Source organism: Brachycentrus maculatus, unplaced genomic scaffold (genome assembly GCF_059751285.1).
Source record: "Brachycentrus maculatus isolate JH-2025_06_01 unplaced genomic scaffold, ASM5975128v1 h1tg000176l, whole genome shotgun sequence".
NCBI lineage: Eukaryota > Metazoa > Arthropoda > Insecta > Trichoptera > Brachycentridae > Brachycentrus > Brachycentrus maculatus.
Window position 1 is genome coordinate 1,059,406 of NW_028280928.1, and position 24,018 is coordinate 1,083,423.

Here is a 24,018-nt window from a genome sequence, read left to right on the forward strand (position 1 = left end):
CCCTGGGGGACACTAACAGGTACTGTATTGTTAACATCCAGTTGTGTACGGTACCTGCTACTGAGTGTTTGTATATTTTGCAGGTTTTAAGTTTTACACTAATAAATACGCATTATTTGAAAATATATTTTTTTAATTTTCGACAAATACCTAAGTTTTTTCTCATATTTTGCTTAAAAAATCTCGAGTTGCGTGAAACCCATTTACATATTTTTTTACGAGTTCAAAGGGTTAATATTTTTTTATCTTTACAAAATGATTAAAATGGAAAAAAATTTAAAACAACGGAGGAGAATATTACACTACGAAGGCGAACTTGTAAATTTTGTAAATTTAGTCAGCCTTATGTCCCTGTACCGACCCTGTTGTCCAAAGTGAACCATTTCACGGCGGCTCCAAAGACGTGTAATTAAACGTCAAAACATTTGTATTACCGCACAAATATATACATATATAGGCGATTCCACGTCCATCAGACGATGATCCAAAATGTAAAAATATTAAATTTAATGACTTTATGTTCGATAAGATCCATAATTCATGAGAACAAATTGAATAAAAATCAACAGCAATCTTATTTAATTTGATACCCACGTTTCTAACATGCAATTTTGAACGGTGAATTGGTTTTATTTAATAAATTTATGGTTTAAAAATCTTGTAAATTAAGTAAGCACACACATGTTTATTTACAAATCTTTTTTTGACATCTCAACATAGATGAAGAAGAATATGGAATTCTGGGCATTTACGGGGCTTACGACGGTCATATGCTGGTTTAGGTGATCAATTTATACACGTGTAACATTCACCAATTATACCCATTTGACTCTACACAGTTCCAAGAATTTGAGTAGTGTGGTTGTCAATCGTGGGAATAACTGATAAATGTTCCAGGTGTGTAAATTGATCACTTAAACTAGCCTATGACGGTCGTAAGCACCGTACGATGCGATCTTTTTTCAGATCTACCCTTCAGATCTTCTTTATTCAGATCTTCTATTATCCATTTATGAATACTCTCTCTCTCTCTTACTCTCTTTCTCTTTCTACTAACTCTTTCCTCAATTGAATAAATATTGAAAAATGAATTTATATGTATATATACATATATATATATATATATATATATATATATATATATATATATATATATATATATATATATATATATATATATATATATATATATATATATATTGTTTTTTAGAATACATATTTTGTCTACCTTCGTAGTGTAATGGTCAGTACGCTCGGCTACCCTACTGGAGGTCCTGGATTCGATTCGCAGGGGGGGCGTCAAATAAATATAAGTAATTATTTCACTCTTATATTTATTCAATATTACCCTGGACTGGTACCTGAAGCGGAGGGCTGATCACCTTTCCTTCATGTGTTAACAACCATCAAGATAACACTGCGTCAATACGATGTAGTGCACCATCGGGTGCGGATAAGGTTTGAAGAAGAATGTATGCAGAAAAAATATTTTTATATTTATTTTAACTCCATACCTTTCAATAATTCTCTTCTTTTCAAAACCATATATATATATATTGAAGAAAAACTTATTTTTTTAACAGAAAAACGATATTTTAAACAAAATTTTCAATTGCGTCAAATGTTACCCGGGCTTAAACAATTAATTTGCGATTTATCGTATGTTGGGCGTTCATAATAATAATACATACAATTATGTAATCAAATTTGCGTAAATACACCGAAACGGGTGACTGTTAGTTCATCCACGAGAGCTAGTATTATGGATTGGTAGTTGAACAATCTAGATTGAATATATCGATCAAGGCAGTGTTTCGCAAAGTGTGTGCCGCGGTACATTGCTGTTTTTTTTTAGATGGGAATTGAATTTATTATTTACCTTGCTTATTATGTACAATAGATTTATATTATCCACTGACACTTCGTGATGGAATTGCATTTTTAATTTATTATTAGATTAAAACCAATATTTTTAGCTTTTCCACTTTTTTATTTGACCAGCGACCGGGTTTCGTCGTTACCGACATCATCAGACTGGTCATCACCAGTCTGATGATGTCGGTAACGACGAAACCCGGTCGCTGGTCAAATAAAAAAGTGGAAAAGCTAAAAATATTGGTTTTAATCTAATAATAAATTATTATGTACAAGGTTTATCGATCATTTAGTGTATTTTTGTTTCTTCTAGCTAATTCAATATGTTTTTATTTGAATCTGTGTTGGAAACAGGAGAGATAATCTAGTGTGGGCCAATCAGTAACATCTCAGAATTTACTCATTGCTGGGAGGAAACCACATAAAACTCCTCAGGAGAAGGCGGACTGTTGACTGTCATTAGCAGACGTTGCGTTCCACTAGAAAAGGGCTCGGCATTTTGTGTCCTAGCTTGGTTAACACACTGCACACTGGTGTACCGTGGTGAATTGTTGGTGTGCCGCGGAAAAAAGTTTAGTTTTGTGATGATAACACACCTACAAAAATCTAAAAACTACGCGACCGAGGCGCTTTGTTGCGCGAAGAACTTGCGAATTGGGATCCTCGACTCTGGGATACTATTAAATAATAATATAATAAAAAAAGAGAACGCCCGAGGACGATCAACGGTGAGAGCAGCCTTATCAACAATTGCTCCAATTTTTTATAATTTAACTATGCTTAGTTAAGTAGGCTCACAATTCGCATTAAACATCATATCTTGTATATGTTTTTAGATTATATTAATTTTAATTATAAATCAATATCAAATAAAAATAGTTTTTTTCTTTGGTGAACCTCTATTTTTTTTATTTGACAGGTGTACCTTGAACAGAAAAAGTTTGCGGAACACTGGATTAAGGAATATGAATACATATGTAGGTATCTAATAAGCGCTGATTATTCATGGCACCTTGGACGGATTTACGGCCTGCCAATTGATGTATACTAACATTATTATGCGGTAGTTTCATTTACTGAATGTCAGAATCCGTGGGGAATATATAGTTTATTGCTCAATTAGTTATACCTACAGAGAGCTACTAACATTATTATGTTAAAAGAGCGATTGTTTGTTGAGGATATTGTTTTATGTATATTTTTCAATATGTATGCATATCAACCCCTACGGTATCATTTGTCTGCAAATAACAACGTACAAACACATTATTCATTTCATAATCAATATTTTACTTAGTGGTTTTCCATTTTATTACTTTCAAAATGACTTGATAGTTTTCCGTATTTGTCCGCCTCCGTAGCGTAATGGTCAGCGTGTCGGCTACCGTACTGAAGGTCCCGGGTTCGATTCCCAGGGGGGGTCAAATAAATATAAGTGATTTTTTCACTCTTATATGTATTCAATATTACCTTGGACTGGTACCGGAAGCGGAGGGCTGATCACCTTTCCTTCACGTGTTAAACGATCGAGATAACACTGCGTTTATATGATGCAGTGCCCTATGCACCATTGGGGTTTGAATGAAAGTTATCCGTATTAATTGGTCTTAAGGGTGTACTATCAAACTACTACTACTTTCAATAACTATTTTCTAAAACATGTATTCATTTCAAAGAACTTGTTTGAGTACAAAAACGTTGTTTTTAAAGGGGACTCGCAATCACTATGCGATCAGCTACGTTAGAAGCCGGACGTATCTTTGTGCAAGATTTAAAAAAAAAAATTAAAAAAATTCTCTTTACCTTTCAATAACTCTTCTTTTCGAAATAATGTATTTATTTCTAAGAAAATCCTATTTTTTATATACAAATACAGTGTTTTAAGAAAAAATTCAATTACGTAAAATGTTACCTGAGTTTAGAGAAAATTAAGTTGCGACTGAACGATTACTGGGCCTTAAGATAATATGTTTAAAACTCACGATTTATTTAACCGATATTGTTTAATCATAATCTAAATATGACTTTGCAAGAATTATGTTATCACGTTATTAGTTATAATTTGCAGTAAAACAAGTGTATTTTGCTTAATAATTTATTTCTTATCTGTAAAAAATAGTAAGATGTTTCTATGAGCATAGTAAATATGTATTATGCGCTTACGATAGCAATATCATTAATATAAATAATTGCAAAAATATCCTCCTTCTTCCTTTTCAAGTAATAATAAAATAAACTCTTTTTACAAATTAATACATTTAAAAATATGACATTAGGTACATAACTCCCTTATTAAATATAATATAAAAGGTATCCTTGTAAGTACGAATTTTGGAGACTTATAATAAATTTTAATACACATTTTCATCAAATATCTATGAAAAATATTATTACTTTAAAAAATCTTAATAAATGCTTTATATTTGTTTCTAAAAATAATATCAATAAATTAATAAAATAATCACACATCAGTTAATAAAATGTAAATTAATCAGTATTGAAATATGTAGTTTTAAAAAATATTTTGAATATGCCCAAATCATTGTTAGTTCACAAATACTGGATTACTATTCCTAAAGAAATTATTGTAAAGATTTATTATAGATCTCTCACAGAAACGAAAAAAATTATGGGAAGTAAATATGGAGATCGTAAGGTGTTTACTGGAGTTTCGACCTGTCATCGCCTGGCTCATAAAACTGACTAGTGTAAAATTCATATTTTTTTCCATGGGTTGACATCCATATCGTTTGATTTTTTTGTTGCGTATATGTGTGTGCGAATTTGATGCGATATATAGTGAGATATATAGTTATATAGCGATATATAGTTGGCTTGGCCATGTACTCCGCATGCCTCCTGAGAGCCTTAATCAAGCTTGCCTCTTTTACAAGGCATCAGGTTCGCGCCGCCCAGGACGACCACTGCTGACAATTCGTCGGCAGTTCTCGTCAGAACTTCGGGACGCGGATCTGACTTGGGAGGATGCAAGGGAGCTGGCAGCCGACAGAAAAGCCTGGAGACAGTTTGTGGACTCCATATGCTCCACCTAGGGAGCAGATATGCTTAATATATAGTGAGATTCTTGACCAGTAAATTTTAATTAATCTTCTGTTTATATTTATGCGTTATTTGTATGCATTTTTTCCCAATTTATAAACGCATTTTATTAGACAATAAAAATACTATTTTCCATATTCCATTAGCATAATTGGTTCATTTCTCTGGGACTTCTTTGATAAATCTTTAAATAATCTTTATTGATTTTATTGTTGTTTAAATGTTTTGCGTCTGGTATACAATTTAAAAATAATGATAAATAACAACTAAAGTAGCGAAAACATTTAAAATAAATTTACGTATATTTGCATCAATTGAATAATTCTTTCACTTTTTCTATTAAATTCCTTTGGCGGCACTGTAATGACTTTATCGGACATTTAAGTAAAACTAATTTTTAATTGTCATTCGATAATTTCCGTAACTCGACATACGCGTGTTTTGATTCCATGCCAGAACTGGTTTATAGTATTCATACATGACCGCCAAAGTATCTCCAAAACCACTCATTGTAAAGTAATCAATGTAGAGAACGAAAAATGTCGCTCACTCCTTTCAAGAACGTCATAAATCAAAAATCGTCAATTTTCAGTTGTTTTCGGAATACCCAGAAAATGTACTATATTCCAGCAAAAGCTGCACATCTTTAACTTAATATTTACCCGCTCTTGAGCTGAAAGTGTTGTTTTTGCATTTTGAAGAAAAGTTATTATTTAATTATTTTTTTAAAATAAACTAAATATTTTTCAAATGGCAAAAAAACCTTCGGGTTTTAGCTAAAAAGATCTGCTGCATAGTAAAAAGTTCAATAAGTGGCTTGATATTTATTTTTAGTACATTGTGTTATATTTTTAAACTTAAAAAACGTTCTCCTGAAAAATCAAGTTTTTTGATTTATGACGTTCTTGAAAGGAGTGAGTGATATTTTTAATAGGATACAACCGAAATATTAAAAAAATGTCCATTTTGTGAAATATCGGTCACTCCTTTCAACAACGTCATATTTAAAAAAATCGACAATTTTCAGTTGTGCATGTTTTCGGAGTGCCCAGAATTAATCATTTTAAAAAAATACCAAATATTTTTCAAATGGAGAAAAAATATTAAGGTTTTACCTAAAAAGATCTGTTGCACAGTGAAAAGTTTAATAAGTGGCTTGATATTTATTTTGATTACATTTTATAATATTTTTTAACTTTAAAATCAATCTCCTGGAAAATCAAGTTTTTTTTAAATATATGACGTTGTTGAAAGGAGTGAGCGATTTCTGTTAATTTTTTTCAAATATTCGAGCACTCCAAAATACAACAATAATCTATTTAAAGATTGGGTAAAACATTTTTTATGTATTTAAAAAAACACTGTTTATATGCGGTTAAAATTTTAAGATATATGCTGTTTTAAAACCATTTGTCATTTAAAAAGGACCATATTCTTTTAATATCGGCGACTCATTTTTCGACTTTTACATGTTTTTTGTTTACATGTTTTGTTTTGTTTTTTGTTTCCATGTTTTGTTTACATGTTTTGTTTTACATGTTTTTTCATTCATTCTTTTAATATCGGCGACTCATTTTTTGACTTTTACATGTTTTTTCATTCTAATATGTCTATTCTATAAAAGTGTTAAACGATTGATTTTTAACAAAATAAATAATATAAAAACATTTTAACACGCGTCGGTCTGTCAATTCGCCATCAATTTTCCCAATTTTTAGAATATCTAATATTTGCCAAAAAGTTAAATAAACAGTAATTATTATTTGTATTGATCACAAAAGCTAATTGACAAAGCATGTTTTTAAACGATTGAATGCATAGGAAAGTACAAAAATTATGTTTTGTTTTTAATTTTTCTAATTACTGTTGTAAATTTCGCTAAACATGACGAAACAGTTTGCATTTCTATCACCTTTAAGCACATGGCATAGAGAGTGACAGAAATTTACCCAAAAAATTTGTGATTTTTAAATGGTTGACTTTAAAAGGGGTAAAAAATCTGGTATATCTCATTTTTTATGGATTTACCTTTATAAAGTTAAACTTAATAAAAGTTAATACCGCCATAAGATTTCATCAAACTTATAAATATTTGTTATATAATCGGTATCGATTTCAGTATCGGGGTGAAAGAAGAAGATATTTCATGGACAGTCAAGGGTTGAGACCGAATTTCAGAAACAATGCCATTTCATATTTTGTAAATTATTCCACATTTGGTTCGACTTTTTTCGCCTCTTTTTTTTTACTCTTAAAATTTACTTAACTGTTTCAGAGATACTTTAAAGGTCACGCATCGATATGATATGCATAATACGATACCCGCAAAAGTACTCTGGGTACATTGACTGCCTTGGATAATTGTTTACCAACAAAAAACAGCCAATGCAATTAAAATAGGATTTCAATCGGGCTTAGTACTTATTTCTTCCTCCGTTATGATTCATTAGGCGCGGGTCAAATGGCACCATATGCCTTCCGTACCATCGCGCATTACATAATATTATATTCACGCAAATTAAAGGCGATTTTTCATTATTATCTCAATTGAAGATACCTCTACTTGCGGTGAATTGGAAAAAACGTTAGGCATTTCGGATTCTCCACCCGCCAAATGTTCTCCCAATTCAGAGTAGGTACTATAATATATCGATATATACATGTACGTCCCATTATCATTACATCTCAGATGCCTTATTTGATTTATTAAATTTATGTAAATCAATCTAGATTTGGTTTTAAAATCTTAATTTAGTTCATCCGCGCGGGAGATTTTTATCTTTTACCGCTACTACTACCGCCATCTGGCATCGATTGACTGCGACAAACTCCTCGATCGACCGCAGAGAAGAATTCTTCATTACCGACTGCAACGGCGCCGCCTGTTTTACCGGCAGAAACAATGGACATATTCGTTTGGGACCCGTTATCTTTCGACTTTTGAATATTTGTTTGCGGGTTAGGGTTTAAATTTACTAATAGACTTTGACGACAAAGCTTCGTTATGGTATTTAATTTCTCCTTTTCTTCGTTCTTTTCTGTAGTTTTGGTCGGTTGTTTTCCCTTTCTCATTCGAACTTTTCTGAACTGGTAAGCAATTTTTGACAGTCCGAATTTTCCGCCTGATTTAGAAGGTTGATCCTTGTTTTCTCCTGATATGGACTGGTTTCTAGGAAGGGATTCGTATCCTTTGTTGAACTTGTCGAATGCTTCCCTTTCCATGTTTATCATCCCAACGGATGCGGATTTCATTAGCAATACTCCATCTTGATCTCTGGAAGATTGTTTTGCGGGAATACCGAGAGAATTTCCTTCGTAGCTTGTATCGCTCCCACAACTGATTTGACTGAGCCTAAAAAACATGCAAAATTTAGAACTGCCCGTGTGAAACGGATGTAATAATATTTATTTATTTATTTTTATATACCTAGAAAATCGAGAAAAGCATATGTTTTATTATTGTATTTTCAATCAATATTCACATTTTTATGAAAATCAATCTTCAGGAATATGTCCTGCTGTGGCTGATTTTTATTTTACAAGTGAAATATTGTACCGTATTTTTTTTTAATATCTCAATGCATATAGATCTATATATGAGTAGTATTTTTTTTAAAGAACACTATCAATTTTTTATAAATAAAATGTTGTAAAACATATATGGCTGACTAAGTATTGCACCCACCACTTAGTCAAGCCGGAATAAAGAGTTAAAATAATAATAATAATAATAACTGCACATAACACCATACAACAATATGTCATATTTATTTGTAATATATCATCCAATTTTATCAATTGTGCTTACCTATTTTCTACTAAGTCAACATTACTCGATGTTGTCCGATCTCTTCGCAATGCAGTGCCATTATCATCTTCAGATTTGGGATCCGAAGCCAAGAATTGCTCTTTCGCTTTCTTAAGTCGCATTGCTCGACTTCCAGATCGATTGATAGAAGTTACCTTTTCGACTTCCATAAGTTGCATCGGAGCACACGGAGTAGACATAGCTCTTCGTAGAAGCTCGGAATCAATCTTTCGTCTTTGACGAATATCTTTTATGTCGTTTAACTTCGTTTCCTCTGCAACTTGTTTTATTTTAGTAACTTCTTTGGTATCTTCTTTTTTATAACCTGTATTTATTTTTGCTTCTTGCACGTGAATTTTCGAAACTTTTATTTCTTTTAGTTTTCTTTGTTGTTCGTTAGACTCGTTTTCGTTCGTAAGTGTGTTAGTTCTCGGCCGGTCGTTATAAAAACCTAAATTATTTTTGGGAGCATCCAATTTTGTTTCTTCGAGAACCCCGTCAGTTATATTGGTTGGTTTCGTGAAATCTTTGCGTAGACAAATGGGTGATGTAGTTTTTAAGGAACCTGCACTAGAGCTTTTCAAAATTCCTTTTAGAAGTTTCTTCGGCATTGGTGGTGTCATTCCAGAACTATCGCTTATATTATCCCTTGATAATCCTTGACTTCCTACCCTTGGTGGTTTCTGTTCACTATCAGAGTGAATATTTTTCTTCATTATTTGTGAAGCACTCGCTGACTTTTGAACCTCTCGACTAAAGAAAGGATTGTTCCTGGGGAAAGAAAACATATTCAGTTAGTTCTTAACCTTTTCTGACTGTATTAAAAATCAAATTACTTATTCATTGACAACAAACCTGACAGAGGAATGATGAAGTACTCTATGAACATCATGTGGAAATCGTTCTTGAGAACGTGGCGATCTCCACGGAGGAGTGTTTGAACCAGCTGGTGGTTTTGTGTCAGCACCTTTAAATAATTATTAAAATAAATATTATGTTTCATTGCATGGAGAAACAATGTGTCATATATAAATAACACTCATTATATAATTTAAATTACCTTCTTCATTTAATCGCATGTTATATTTCTGTATCATAATTCGAATTGATGGAGCAGTTTCTTTAGACTTATCGCGTCTGGAAGATGGCGGAGAAGCTGGTAAAGGGGGTAATGAGCTTGATGCTGAAATAATTCCCGGAGTACTCGATCTCGATAACACTGGGCTCCCCTTACAACCAGCTAAAAATCTTTCTCCAGATCCTCGTCTAACCGGGAAAACGTCTTTAGATTGGTAGATTGACTCCTCCGACGCATTCCTACTACCTAATAGTGTTCTTGATGAGCTGTTTTGTACGGCATATTTACGGGTAAACAGAGGTGATGGAGTGTGAGACCTGATACTGCTTAAAGATTCACTGTTTGTAATAGAAAATTGTCTTCTATTCTCATCAAACCTGTTGAATTCTTTTGGTTCCGATGCCGTTGGCGGGGAATCATTAACCAGCTTAATAGAATTTTGATCAGCGGCTTCAGTATCAGCCTTTTTAACTTCGTTGTTAAATATAATGTCAGGCAAATTTTCTTGATTATTATCATCGTTAGAATGAGTCATATCAGCTCTTCGTTTCTCTATAGAATTTGCTATTTCTTCCAAATCAAAACCAATAACCGCCTTTGGTTTTCCTTTGCTGTCTCGTCTAACGGGAGAAAATATTTTTCTAGTTGTTTTGACAAAGACATCGGGTACTGTGGAAGTTCCGGATGCTTGAATCTCAATGCCTTCTGGAGGAATGTCTATTGTGAACCGCTCAGGAGAAATCAATATTTGTACTGGCTCTTCTTCTAAACTTTTGTCCGATGATTTCGAACCAGATAAGGCACTATCTAATGACCGTTTCTTGGGATGGATCGAACGTTTAGTCTCTCTTTCTGGTAAAGGTAATTCAGGCTCGCGGGCTGAGAGATCTATGGTAGATTTCAACTTTAGGACAATTACGTTATCTCCAGAATCGGTATTAGATTGTTTTTCAAAACTATTTTGGCGGGGGTAGGCAACATGAGTGTCGGAAGTCCGACGTGTTCGTACTAATTTTCGTCGCCTAGGAAACTCTATCGTGACTGTGCTTACTTCTTCCTGTGAATCACTTTCAGACTGAAGAGATTTTTCTTTTTCAAGTCTTTGTCGCGCTTTTGCCTTTCTCTTGGCACTGTTCGTCGCTCCCTTTTCGATAACTTCCTTGGTTTTTTTCTTTGCACCTTTCGAAGACTCTGCTGATTCTTCTTCGGAATTTATTTTAATAACGTGAGTTTGTTTTTCTGATTCACAGACATTTTTGTTATCAGTTGGATTACAGACACTCACACTCACATCGGACATTGTTGAAAGGTCTTTTTCTTTGAATGGCTTATCTTCTTGAATAAGTTTTCTTTCTGCGATCTCATTTTTGCTTTTCTCAGGCGGCTCTTTCAGTTTTGGTTTGTTGTTATTGTGAACCTTGTAAGATACACACAAATTACTGTTTCTTCTCTTGACATTGCATCGTTCACATTCGGCTTGAAGGCTCTCAACACTTCGTTGAATGTTTCTAAGATCGTTTGAAAAATCATCGCAGTCCGTTTGTGCGGTACTCGAGTTTAAGTTTTTGACTCTTTTGAAACTTTGCTGGCTGAAGCAATCAAACTACAAAAAAGGACATAAGCATTACAAAATATGTAAAAATAATATCCATTGGATCTATTGTTTGGATGTTGAAATTCTGTTAATTTTCACTTACCTTTTCTATAAAATCGGCTGCAATATTGAGTAGGGGGTCGTTTGACTCTTCACATTTTGATTTGAATGCATCAATACTTCGTTTCATATCAGAAACAGAGTTGTTAAAATGATTGGCTCTCTCTCTTACCGAATTCTGTAAAATTTTTTAAACATTATTTCAAAAGTAGCTATTACATTTTTGGTAATATTTACGTATAATAATAATTATATAATACTATCTAACCTGGATAATTCCCTTTTCCTTAACTAGTCGCGACACTCTTCTGTCCAGTTCTCCCAATCTTGCCACAGATCTAGTTGGTGAAGCTGAAAATACATATTTATTTTATATTGTAACTATTGGTAAATTATTCTTTACCTCTTTTTACATGATAGGTAATACAAGAGTTGGTTACAGAAAATAAAATCAAATAAGTGATTGATTATCATGTTGATTGACCAATTCACTTTATTTATTTAGATTTCTGTAACACGTGTATAAAGTGATCACTAAATTATCCTATGATAGGTCGTAAGCCCTGTAAATACCCAAACATCCATAATCTTTTTCATCTATATTAAGATATGAATATAAATAACTCGTAAGTGGAGAAAAACCCAGAATTTGTCAGCAAATATTTCTACACACAAAATATTGAATATTTATCAGGTGAAAATACCAAGATATCTCTCGAAATACGTTTTTACTTTCTTTCTAATACTGTAAACTGGTTTTCTATCAAACAGAAGGTTAAATTTAATTTATTATAAAAAATATATTTTTCCGATTGTTCTCTCTTAATTTGCCGAATAAAATACATTTTTTTCATCGAATCTTCTACCTTTGAGGTCGTGAATCTGCCTTGTGACGTCATCGCACCTCTCGGAGATGTTCCGGTGGCCTTGTATCAACTTCTGCAGAGCTTCTTCTTCTTCCAGCAACCTGGCCGCAGCGGGCACGAACCCCGCGATGTTCTCCGTGCCCGGGTGGGGCGGTACGGGCACCGCGTGGGCTATGGGCGACAACTTGCCCTCGGTATTCTCGCTGCAATTTAAAAATCAAAAGTAATACTCTATTAAACTGAATAATTGAACTTAATGTACCAACCTCTATCTTACAAACTTTTAAAGAAAAAAACAACTGAAGTACAAATTTCACGTAACCCTAGATTTTAATAATTTAATATTGTGCAGATAAAGAACAACAGCAGCGTTAAACCATTATACGTACGTGGGTAATTTTTTTTTTAATAAACTTCCGGAAAACTTAAAATCTATAGAAAATGATCAGAGGGAGGTCACAATAGACCTAATACGGTAGCAGCGGCACAAGGGATGCAAGATTCCTTTACCTCTTATAATAACAAAAAAAAAGAGACTATGCGTTCTATCATGTTGGACGCTTACCAGGCGCGATGTCTCTCCTGCGCTTGCCCGTACCGGTACACGGGGGTCTGCGGCGCCGGGCGCGGGACGCACGCCACCAAGGGGGCTGCGGTCTCCTCCTCCTCGTCCTCCACCTCGACCAGTATGGCGGCGGGGCCCCCGTCCGAGTCAGACTCGGTCCCAGCGCGCCCCGAGTGCAAACGACTCGAGTCTCCATCGGATACCTGGTGAACATAATACAACAGTCTTACCACTCTGTTATGCTTGTATACATGTATGTCGGTAGTGTAAAGACAATGGGGTATATCTGTCTCAGACCAAATTTTACAGGAGAGCAAAAACAAAGTTGTGAAATTAAAAAACTCATTTGGTTTATGTATTTTTAAATGTACATATCTTAATAAAACGAAATAAATATTGCAACTACAGCTATATCCTTTTGCCAGATTATGGAAAACACTATTTTAGACATTTTGTGGAACAAACATAGAAAATGAAAATTTTGACAGATATACCCCTTTGCCATTACACTACCGATGTGTGCATATGCTTGTAAATGTGTGCACAAACTAGTGTGGGCCAATCAAGAAATCTCAGCATTTGCTCATTGCTTGGTAAAAAAAAAACACGCAAAACTCCTCAGAAGAAACTGAACTGTTGACTATCGTCAACAGGCCTTCCGTTCCACTAGAAGAGAGTTTTTTTTAATTAATTGGTTGATGCTAAGATCCACCTACCTGGTCATCCTTGCATTCATCGAGCTGGTTCAGAGAGAGGCTGGAGGCTTGTCCTGGGGCCAGCGGGTCAGATGGCAGAGCACTGTCCTCTCGAACACTCCCTACGGATTGAGACCGCTGCAGCCGGCACTCCAATCTCTCGTGACCTGGAGGCCATGGACCAGAACCTGAGAGACGAAAAGGTTAGGTTATGTTAGGTTAGGAAGTCATACTACCAGCGAGGTTAGGTGTTTACAAATGATGCGGAATGTATGGAAACACGTATGATAATAGATTTTAAGAAATAGTAGTACATATTAACCAAGTAAAACTTAAATTAAAAATGGATAGATTTAACCTCATTTGAGATGGTATGGGCACATAGGACGTAGAGAACCTGAACATATCGTCAACCAGGCAATCGTCATGGATCTTCCTCGAAAGACATCTAGAGCAAGACCAAAAATGCATGGATGCTACAGTAAGATAACATGATTCGAAGGCATGACCAAGGTGACGTTGAATATGATAGAAGAGCCTACAACCCAAGGACGAAGAGAGTTGATCCTAACAGTCTACAAAGACGATAAGTTAGGATGGAGCCATTTAGAATAGAATTTCCCCAAAATGACTGGCGAATCAATTAATAAAATTAATTCCAAATTATTAAATCCTTAATTTTCCTATTTTCTCAAAATTCTACCAAATTCGAATTGGTTCATTCAATTCAGGAACAAACTCAATTCAATTCGATCAAAGGATACGAAGAAGAAGAAAAAAATCAACTTTAACGTAGTTGATGTGAGATGTTATGGGATGCTATGATTACGCATTTTCGCGATTCATCGGTCGGAACATGTTGGTAACAACGAAGTTCTAAGCAGGGCTGGGGAGTCTTAATGCTTACTTAATAAAGTAACACAACAGCGAGCCAAGTAGATAGGCCATAATATAAGACATCCAGGCCTGCTTCTTATGATTGCGAAAGGCATGTGCGAAGGCACAAACTACAAAGGACGACCCCGCTTAAACTATTGTATATGGACCAAATTATCTTCGACATGCGTTATAGCGGGTACGCCGAGTTGAATAGACGAGCAGCGGCAGGGTGACGGGTGGAGACTGTGCATCAAAGAAACAAACTAATCATCACAAAGATTGTGACCCACGAAGAAGGGTTACGTCGTAAAATTAAATAAAACTATTGGTGTCTACACGTCAGATATTATCAGCTCTCTACCGAAAGCCTGACTCTTTATACAAGTATATATTATTAAGGAAGGTTTTCAAGATTTAAAATTTACCTGAATTTCTCAAGCCAGGCAAAGGAGGTCTCGCCAAAGATTCCCTCAAGAGTGCTGTAGTCGAAACCTCGGGAGCAATTCCTCTTGACTTTTCCCATTCGTGCAGCTTCCTTGTGAAAGACCGGGAGATACCTTGAACAAAACGTGCCTCATCATTTTCGTGCTGAACTATTTTAAATTAACATTTGATATTAAATTTAGCTTTGAAAAAATACGCTGAGCTTACCTTCAAATCTGAAGAACCCAGCACCGGTTTGGACCAAAACTTCCTTCTTTGGAGTTATCACCCTTTTTAATTTCGCGTGCCTTAAAATAATAAAGAAATTAAAAGAAAATTTATGCACAAGATTTTAAGTGTGCCCAAATAGTTCACAAATCTGTGTTTCTCCATTTAAGAGTTAATTTACATTTTTGACATCTCAACATGGATAACAACATGGATATGGAAGTCTGGGTATTTACAAGGATTACGACTTGTCATAGTCTGGTTAAGTGATCACTTTACATACGTGTAACATTCACGATTCTACTCATGATTGACAACCATACTAATGTAATTTTGAAAGTCACACATACATGATCAATCTTATGATGTTCCATGTAACCCATGTAAATATCCAGAATCCCATATTCTTCTTCATGTCAAAAATGAAAAATGATGCATAAAAAGTTCTTTTGCATTTTTTAGCAAAATGTCGTAAAAGAGTAAATACGATAAGCAATAAAATATATAAAAATAACCTTATTTTATGAATGACCCTCGTATTTTTGATTTCTATCATTAAATGTGAGCAGTGCCAACGTCAACAATTTGTTTTAAAGGTCATCTACATAAAACGCTTTCAACTTTGTTAACTGATTGATAATTTTGACATTGGCTGCTGTTTATCTTCATGGAATGAATCCACATTTATTTAGGTTATTATCTATTTACAATCCGTAATTCTGAAAGTATTCCCTATTCTCAAGCTTGCGGCTCAAATATAGGGTGTTTTTTTTAGAGGTTTACAAATTCAAATTTCCCGAAATAAATTGATGGTGGCACCCGCCGTGTGGCATGTTGCGCCATCTTGTTGAAACCATAGCTCTGTCACCTCAATGCCATTCAACTGAGGTACGAAGAAGTCATTAATCATGGTTCTGTAGCGCTCTGCATTGACTGTAACATTCTTGACGGCATCGTCTTTAAAAATATGGGCCAATGATTCTACCTGCCCATCATAAAGCACACCAAACAGTGACTTTTTTTTTAATTCAACAATTCTGCTTATTGACAGCTATTTAATCAAAAATGTTCGTTGAAAAACTAAATTTTGCGTTGAAAAATAGGATCAAGCTAAATATTGTTTTCGACCCATTCACCGAACCTACGACGCGCAAAATGGTCATTCAGTCTATTCACGATGAAATGGCAAAACGTACTGACTAAAAATCAACTGTCAACTGTCAAATCGACAGTCATTAGAAACAATTTAACCAGTTTAAAGACCAAACTTCTAAAAAAAAACACCCGATATAAGAACATTTGAAAACAAGAAAATGTACGTTTTCCGAATGACAATTGCGTCAAACATTGTATTTTATTAAGTGCAAACTATTATTTCTTGAGGCCAAATCGATCTAGTCCAGTTTCAGATTAGGCGTCATAATGATCGTGTACAGATTGTATTAAGTGGATTTATTGTGATCTAGATTTACGTCAGCATTCAGACATCCTTCAAGATCGAATGAAAAACCGGGGAATGCTTTATGCTTATTTCTATGCCTGAGTATTCCTGGAATCGGATATTGAAATTGCACAAAGTAGCCATAAAAATAACTGAATATTTTGCATAATTTATTTAGCGCCATTTTCATAAAATGCTACCTCAAGGGCGCTTTATACTATGTAGCACAGGGCGCATGTGCGCTACACGGAATTTTACCGTCCGGCAGTCCCGTTAGTATGATAAAACGGATGATTGGCTTGGATTGGCTTTTGCTTTTCGCCGTCTTTATTCGGACCGGTGCGTGATCACGGTGCGATCACGCTAAACTGTCGTAGTCGCTTTTATTTTTAAAAATCGGACTGCCGCATGGTAAAATTCCGTGTAGTGCACAAACGCTCATACTAGAGTATCCACATATACGATGGCATTTCTACGTTAAATGACTCGGACGTTTTCATATACATATTTTTATATTATTTATTATTTAGTCATCCAGCAACCGTTTATTACGCTTTTAGGACCTTATTATAATGTGCAATTCATAAGTAAGTTCACATAGAGAAAGTCGAGGGATAAAAAAATGGAATAATGGATACAGGGCGCTCAGGAAGTAACCCCGACACTGTAGCGCGAAAAGTATGTTTGCTTCAGCACACATACCACACTAGGGTGAACTAATAAGACATGGAGTGGCAGGCTTTTATATATCGTCCGCCTCCGTCGTGGTCAGCACGCTCGGCTACCGTACTGGAGGTCCCGGGTTCGATTTCCAGGGGGAATGAAACCCGGTCACTGGTCAAATAAAATAAATGTGGAAAAAAAGAGGTTGTTAATAATAATAATAATAATAAATTTGGATAACTTATATGGCGCCATTTTCGTAAAATACTACCTCAAGGGCGCTTCACTGTGAATGAATTAGGAAAAATATTATGGTGGAAATGATTTAGCAAACAAATGTGTCTTTAGTTTTTTTCTAAAGATCATCTCACTCTCACTATTTCTAACCGTTGGTGGAAGAGCATTCCACGCCATCGGCCCCGCAACAGCAAAGGTGTTGTTTTATACCTAAGACAGCGTCGGCATAGATTGTTTCACATTCCTATACACAGGACCAACTTGCCGATGGTTATGCCTGTAGGAAGAGCTGCCGCTATGTTGAACAATATCACATTGGATATTGATCTGTTCCATGTGTCCGAAGGAGTTTTCCGAAGCGGGATTCTTCTACGCATTTTACAAGAGTCTTCTTGCTTACTTTTTAATTTATTTTTTAAATGTATACGCCTTAAATGTTAGTTTGTAATGTATATATTAATTATTGAATAAATTGAATTGAATTGAATTGAACACGTGATCATAGTTGAACAAATTGTAAAATTGAACGACCTGAAATTGCAAGAAGTTATTGTTGAATCAATCTGTCACTGCTACTATCAAAGTGTATCCAAAGCTTTATATAACTATGCTCCGTATTTCTGAAAAGGGGTATTCAGAGAATAGCCGCGTTATTTCTGGTTCACGTTCGCTCACAAAGTGCCGCCCACTCAGAGCTTTTTCTTTGTTTTGATTCTGTTCTCAAGACTCGGACACTTGGATTTGAGAAACATCATCTGTACTGAAGAGTGGTCGGCGTGACGTTTTAATGTTAAAAGTGTTTTTTTAATTCATTATATACTACTACTAGGTGAATGCTGTTCTTGAACATGAATATAACTACAAAAACCAAAATTTATTTAACCCTAGATAGCTAAACTATATTTGTAGATACAATGCCTTTTGTGGATCGCACAATATTGTCATATCGCTCACTCCTTTCAAGAACGTCATAAATCAAAAAACTATTTTTTTTACAGTTTAAAAATATGCATATTTGTCCGCCTCCGTAGTGTAATGGTCAGCACACTCGGCTACCGTTCTGGAGGTCCCGGGTTCGATTCCCAAGGGGGGTAAAATAAATATAAGTGATTTTTTCACTGTAATATTTATTCAATATTACCATGGACTGCTACCTGAAGCGGAGGGCTGATCACCCTTCCTTCATGTGTAAACGATCAAGATAACACTGCGCTTATATGACACAGTGCCCTATGCACCATTGGGGTGCGGATAAGGGTTTTATTATTATGAAAAATATAGTACAATGCATTAAAAATAAATATCAAGCCACTTGTTGGCCTTTTTACTGTGCAGCAGATCTTTTAAGGTAAAACCTGGAGGTGTTTTCTCCATTTGAAAAATATTCAGTATATTTTAAAAAATAATTAAACAATACCTTTTCTTTAAAATGCAAAAACAACACTTTCTGCCCTGTAGCGGGTAAATATTAAGTTAAAAGATGTTTCTTTTGCTGGGATATAGCACATTTTCTGGGCATTCCGAAAACATGCACAACTGAAGATTGACGATTTTTATTTATGACGTTCTTGAAAGGAGTGAGCGATATGTAGTAGCTGTGCGGAATAGTGATTGTTAAATGTCTCTTACATTCATTCCTAATAAACCAATCTCAAGTGCCATGTAACCAGTTCCTATTTTAAATAAATACTTTTCTTATGTTTCGCGTTTTTAATTGCGTAGTCCACCAGACGAATGTTTAATCATTAAGGGTTAAATCATAATATTTGAAGAGTGTTCAAATCATTGTTCATAAATCTGGGTTTGTCCACTTAACGTCTCCTAGTGTGTAAAATTGTATGTTGTCCGCCTCCGTGGTGTAATGGTTAGCATGTTTAGCTACCGTGCTGGAGGTCCCGGGTTCGATTTCCAGGGGGATCGAACCCAGGAATACTAGTAGATCCATAAACGACTATTGTATGCCAGTCTCCATTTCATTATAAAAACCGTTTTTTAAATCATTTTACCGGGTAGTACGATAAAAATATTTACATAATTTTAAAATGCACTCATTTTATGAGGTTTTTAGGAAGAAAGCATAATTCTATTATATTCGGTTATTATTTTTCCTGAATTTTCGTACTAATGAATTTTTTATACAAGAAAAATTATCTCTCCTGCCATTTAATGTCATAGATTTACAATAGATCATTATCGGACCGGAGGAATATCTATTTTAACACACTGGATTGTATTAGACTCGTTTTCTGTTAATAACAGCCGAAATAATAAATACTTTCATTCATCATTTTCTCGTGGAAAATTCGTCTTCGTAAATACGTTGTTTTCGTATGTTAGCAATGGATGACGTCACCGAATCTATGGACTTATTTTAATATTGGTAACATTGCTAAATTATTGGCGGCTCTATTTGTTGATGTCTATGTAAAGTGATTACTTAAACCGTCACTGGTGTCGGTCGTCAGCCCCGTGAATGCCCAGACTTTCATATTCTTCTTCATCTTTAATGAGATGTCAAAAAATAATAATTTTAAAATTCCTATTTAAAAAATTGTGCCAGCCCTGGTGCGCAGTTTGCCGTCCATTTGTGGGTCTCGAATACAACACACAAAACACGGATGTATACAAACATTTCATCGAGGAATATGTGTAACGGTTTCAAAATACGGGAAGTCAATGAGATTTAGCTGCAGAATTATTTTGGCCAGGCGTCCAACTGCTGTTTATTTAGCTCGACCATTCCCAGAGGATGGATGGCAATCCCGAGCCAAGGTTGTGCAAATAGAAGATGAACATAAACAGATGACTGCTGTTAAAAAAAACTCTAACTGATTGATACTAGTAATAACGATACAAAGTTCAAATCCAATCTTGTTTTAGATAGGAACCACTTCCTTGAATAATCCTCACTATATCTTTATTCCTCCGCCTCCGTAGTGTGATGGTCAGCACGCTCGGCTACCGTACTGGAGGTCCCGGGTTCGATCCCAGGGAGGGTCGAATAAATATAAGTGATTTTTTCACTGTAATATTTATTCAATATTACCCTGGACTGGTACCTGAAGCGGAGGGCCGATCACCTTTCCTTCATGTGTTAATAATCAAGATAACACTGCGTTTATATGATGCAGTGCCCTATGCACCATTGTGTAGCGGATAAGGGTTTGAAGGAAATATCTTTATTCAGAAAAACGAAAAAAATAACATGTACGCACAACATTTTGAATGTGTCCAAATGTTTATTCACAAATTCTCTATTTATGAGTTATTTTTACATTTTTTGACATCGTTAATTTTTATTTTTAAAGGAATAACTCGCGAAACCTCTACTTTGAGAAGCTTGTCTGCAGGAAGGTTAGTAAGGATAGGGAAGGTAAATGTAAAAAATACATCACAAACACCCAGACCAATTGAAAACAAATATTTCTTGAATTTATTTTACAACTGACAAGAATCGAGCCCGCGACGCCAGTTTCGCAGTCGAGTGTTTACCCGACTTTGCCACCACTATGCACCATTGGGTGCGGATAAGGGTTATAAGTAAGTAAGTAAGTAACAAATGACTATCGTAATTTTACTATTAAAATGTACTACATATTCAGTCTTCAGACTTCGATTGTTAATTCTGATAGATATTTTAGCAAGACAATTGACAAGAATAACTCACTTCTCATCTCTTTCGTGATCTCTTGGAGGTCTGTCGGATTCATCTCCGGTGTATGCAGGAACCGAGTTGGTAGCTTTCAATCTTTTCCATTCCTCTGTAAAATAAAACATGTACAAAATAAAGATCTCATACTATGCTTGAATCCATCAACATATGATTGCCTTAAAGAAAAGACAGATATAACTCGTGTAGATATATTGACTTGTAAATGTTTTTTCCCAAAATAGCAAGTAGGTACTGCACTTTCGGTTCCCATTCGGTCCCATCTATGAAAAAGTGCATAGAGTTCTGCATCATATAAACGCATTGTTATCTTCATCGTCAACACATGGAGGAAAGGTGATCTGCCCTCCGCTTCAAGTATCAGTTCAGGGTAGTATTGAATAAATATTAGAGTGAAAAAAACACTTATATTTATTCGACCCCCCTTGGGAATTGAACCTGAGACCTACAATACGGTAGCCGAGTGTGCTGACTATTACATTACGGAGGCTGACAACTAACTAACTAACTGCACTATGCGGAAAACTTTTGAATGAAAGAGTATAAAGTGATAAATGGAAACCGAACTCTATTCCGAGCTTCAAGTGCACCTGCTTTACATATCGCACACCTAGATCAAAAGAGTATCAACTCAAAAAAACTACGTTTTTCAGGAGAGTCAAAAAACGTATAGTGATTTCGCCTTATGCAATAGAAGTTTCCTGTTATTATTTATGAATGCATATTAAGAATATTTACAGTAAAACATTTCATACAAATGGTCTAATTATTCTAAAAAAAAGTATTTTTTGAGTTACTACTGTTTTGTACATATTTAAAGTTTTTTCTCTCATTATTTCAACTTGAATTGAAATAAGTCGAAGTAAACATAAATTTTTCGCGTACCCGAGTCATCAAAATGGTTGCAACTCGAAATTAAGCAGTGAATATTTGTCCATTCGATCAAGATCTAATCACCAAAACTGTCGCAACTCGCAATAAATCTGTTTTGTACCACCAACGTATGTCTACCCAGCTCGATTTTATGGCAGTTATTAAAATTATAACTGTTTTAGTGGAGAGTTCATGGGCTCTCTTATTCACCAAAAGGAACATGTAGTGCATCTTTTGAAGATTATTTAAGATATTGACAAATCGGATCAATTGATATAATATATCAATTGATCCGATTTGTCAATATCTTAAATAATCTTTAAAAAATAGCACTATATGTTCCTTTTGGTGAATAAAAGAGCCCATGAACTCTCCACTAAGCCATAAAATCGAGCTGGGTAGCCATACGTTGGTGGTACAAAACAGATTTATTACGAGTTGCGACAGTTTTGGTGATTAGATCTTGATCGAATGGACAAATATTCACTGCTTAATTTCGAGTTGCAACCATTTTGATGACTCGGTACGCGAAAATTTTATGTTTACTTCGACTTATTTCATTTTATGTTGAAATAATGAGAGAAAAAACTTTAAATATGTTGTACAAAACAGTAGTAACTCAAAAAATACAATTTTTAGAATAATTAGACCATTTGTATGAAATGTTTTACTGTAAAAATTCTGTATTATGTGTCTTCGTATGTAGAATCCGAAAACGTCATAAAAAACCTCTCAAAATCATAATTTTTGAGTTTATACAGTTCTAATCTAGGTGTGCGATATGTACTTTTACATAGCAAAGCCCAGACTTAGACAATTACTATCGATTAATGTGTGATATGTAATCCACTAGACTGAAGCATTCAAAAAGAAACAAGCAAACATGAAACGAAAAGGCGAATTCGTTCCGCAACGATATATGTATGTATGTTTATGCGAAAACAGAAATCGCTTTTATTTGTTTATAAAAAATAACCAGACGTCCCTGTTTACAGAGGCACATGTTTAAGAAATTAAGCTCTTTTGACGGATTGTTAGTTTATTTAAAGTATTTTGAGGTCGAACTATTTACGTTTTGCGATATTTTCGTTTAAATCTAAAATAAAAGTAAACAATACGGCAGTGGTCCGACCAATTTATCGCGCGGATAACTAGCAGAATGCTGTTAAGTCATTCACTGATTGAGTGTTCTTCCTTCACACAAATAAATGCCAACTGGCTGTCATCAGACCACTACTAGAAGAGGATAACTCTATAATTACAATACTACGGAGTTTCTCGAATAACAAAATCAAATTGTGTAAGCATTTTACAATAACAAACCGAAATACATCCTTGGATATTTGGATATAAAACCTATTTTCCATGCCTGACTTCTGAGATCAATTCTATAAGTGCCCTAGATCTGGGTATTAGACATATCAAATGATCATTTTATAAAAAATATTTTATCTCTTTATTTCTCAAATCAAAGGTTTTATTCAATAAATTATGTATATTATATTGTGTTTCAAAACTATGTCACATCTTTCATTATAAATTTTTGTTTTGTACCTACGAAAAATGTCCAATAAATCAATTCAAGAATGGACTTTTTATTAAATATTCTAATAGAAGTCACTTAGATTAACGTTCTCTCAAAATCATAATCAAAAAACCTCCCTACGGATATAAATTCCCACATGAAAACACAAAAATTATACAAAGAAAAAATGCTGTATTGCATTTTAAATTAAGTAAAATGTATAAATATTGAGTGTAAGTCTTTTTTTTTGGAAAGATGCAGCGTAAATAGTATAAGGTGTTTATTCTTAAGTATATGTGTAACTACTAAATTAAATTGTAATATTTTTTGTAGCTATTTTAAACAAAATAAAATAAAAAAATTCATTATAAAAAACGATAATCAATTATTCGGGAGTTTTGTAGCCTTAGATATTCCTAATGGATTATTCCGTTACTTTTTCGGCCACCTGATTTGAATTCTATATATCTATCATATA

General features: G+C 34.5%; 1 protein-coding gene across 1 annotated transcript in view; it reads right to left on the minus strand.

The window, feature by feature from the left end:
• Positions 1–4,020: 4,020 nt before the first annotated feature.
• The window catches only part of LOC148308098 (uncharacterized), a 49,374-nt gene continuing 29,376 nt past the window's right edge, over positions 4,021–24,018 (minus strand). Inside the window, exons 6-17 of the mRNA XM_088262275.1 lie at positions 21,140–21,233; positions 15,132–15,211; positions 14,906–15,037; positions 13,623–13,789; positions 12,907–13,109; positions 12,342–12,544; positions 11,744–11,826; positions 11,519–11,653; positions 9,804–11,424; positions 9,599–9,710; positions 8,744–9,514; positions 4,021–8,287 (exon numbers count right to left, since the gene is read on the minus strand). Coding sequence (XP_088118401.1) covers positions 7,711–8,287; positions 8,744–9,514; positions 9,599–9,710; positions 9,804–11,424; positions 11,519–11,653; positions 11,744–11,826; positions 12,342–12,544; positions 12,907–13,109; positions 13,623–13,789; positions 14,906–15,037; positions 15,132–15,211; positions 21,140–21,233 — 4,178 coding nt within the window. The 3' untranslated portion in view covers positions 4,021–7,710. The remainder of the gene's footprint in view (positions 8,288–8,743; positions 9,515–9,598; positions 9,711–9,803; positions 11,425–11,518; positions 11,654–11,743; positions 11,827–12,341; positions 12,545–12,906; positions 13,110–13,622; positions 13,790–14,905; positions 15,038–15,131; positions 15,212–21,139; positions 21,234–24,018) is intronic.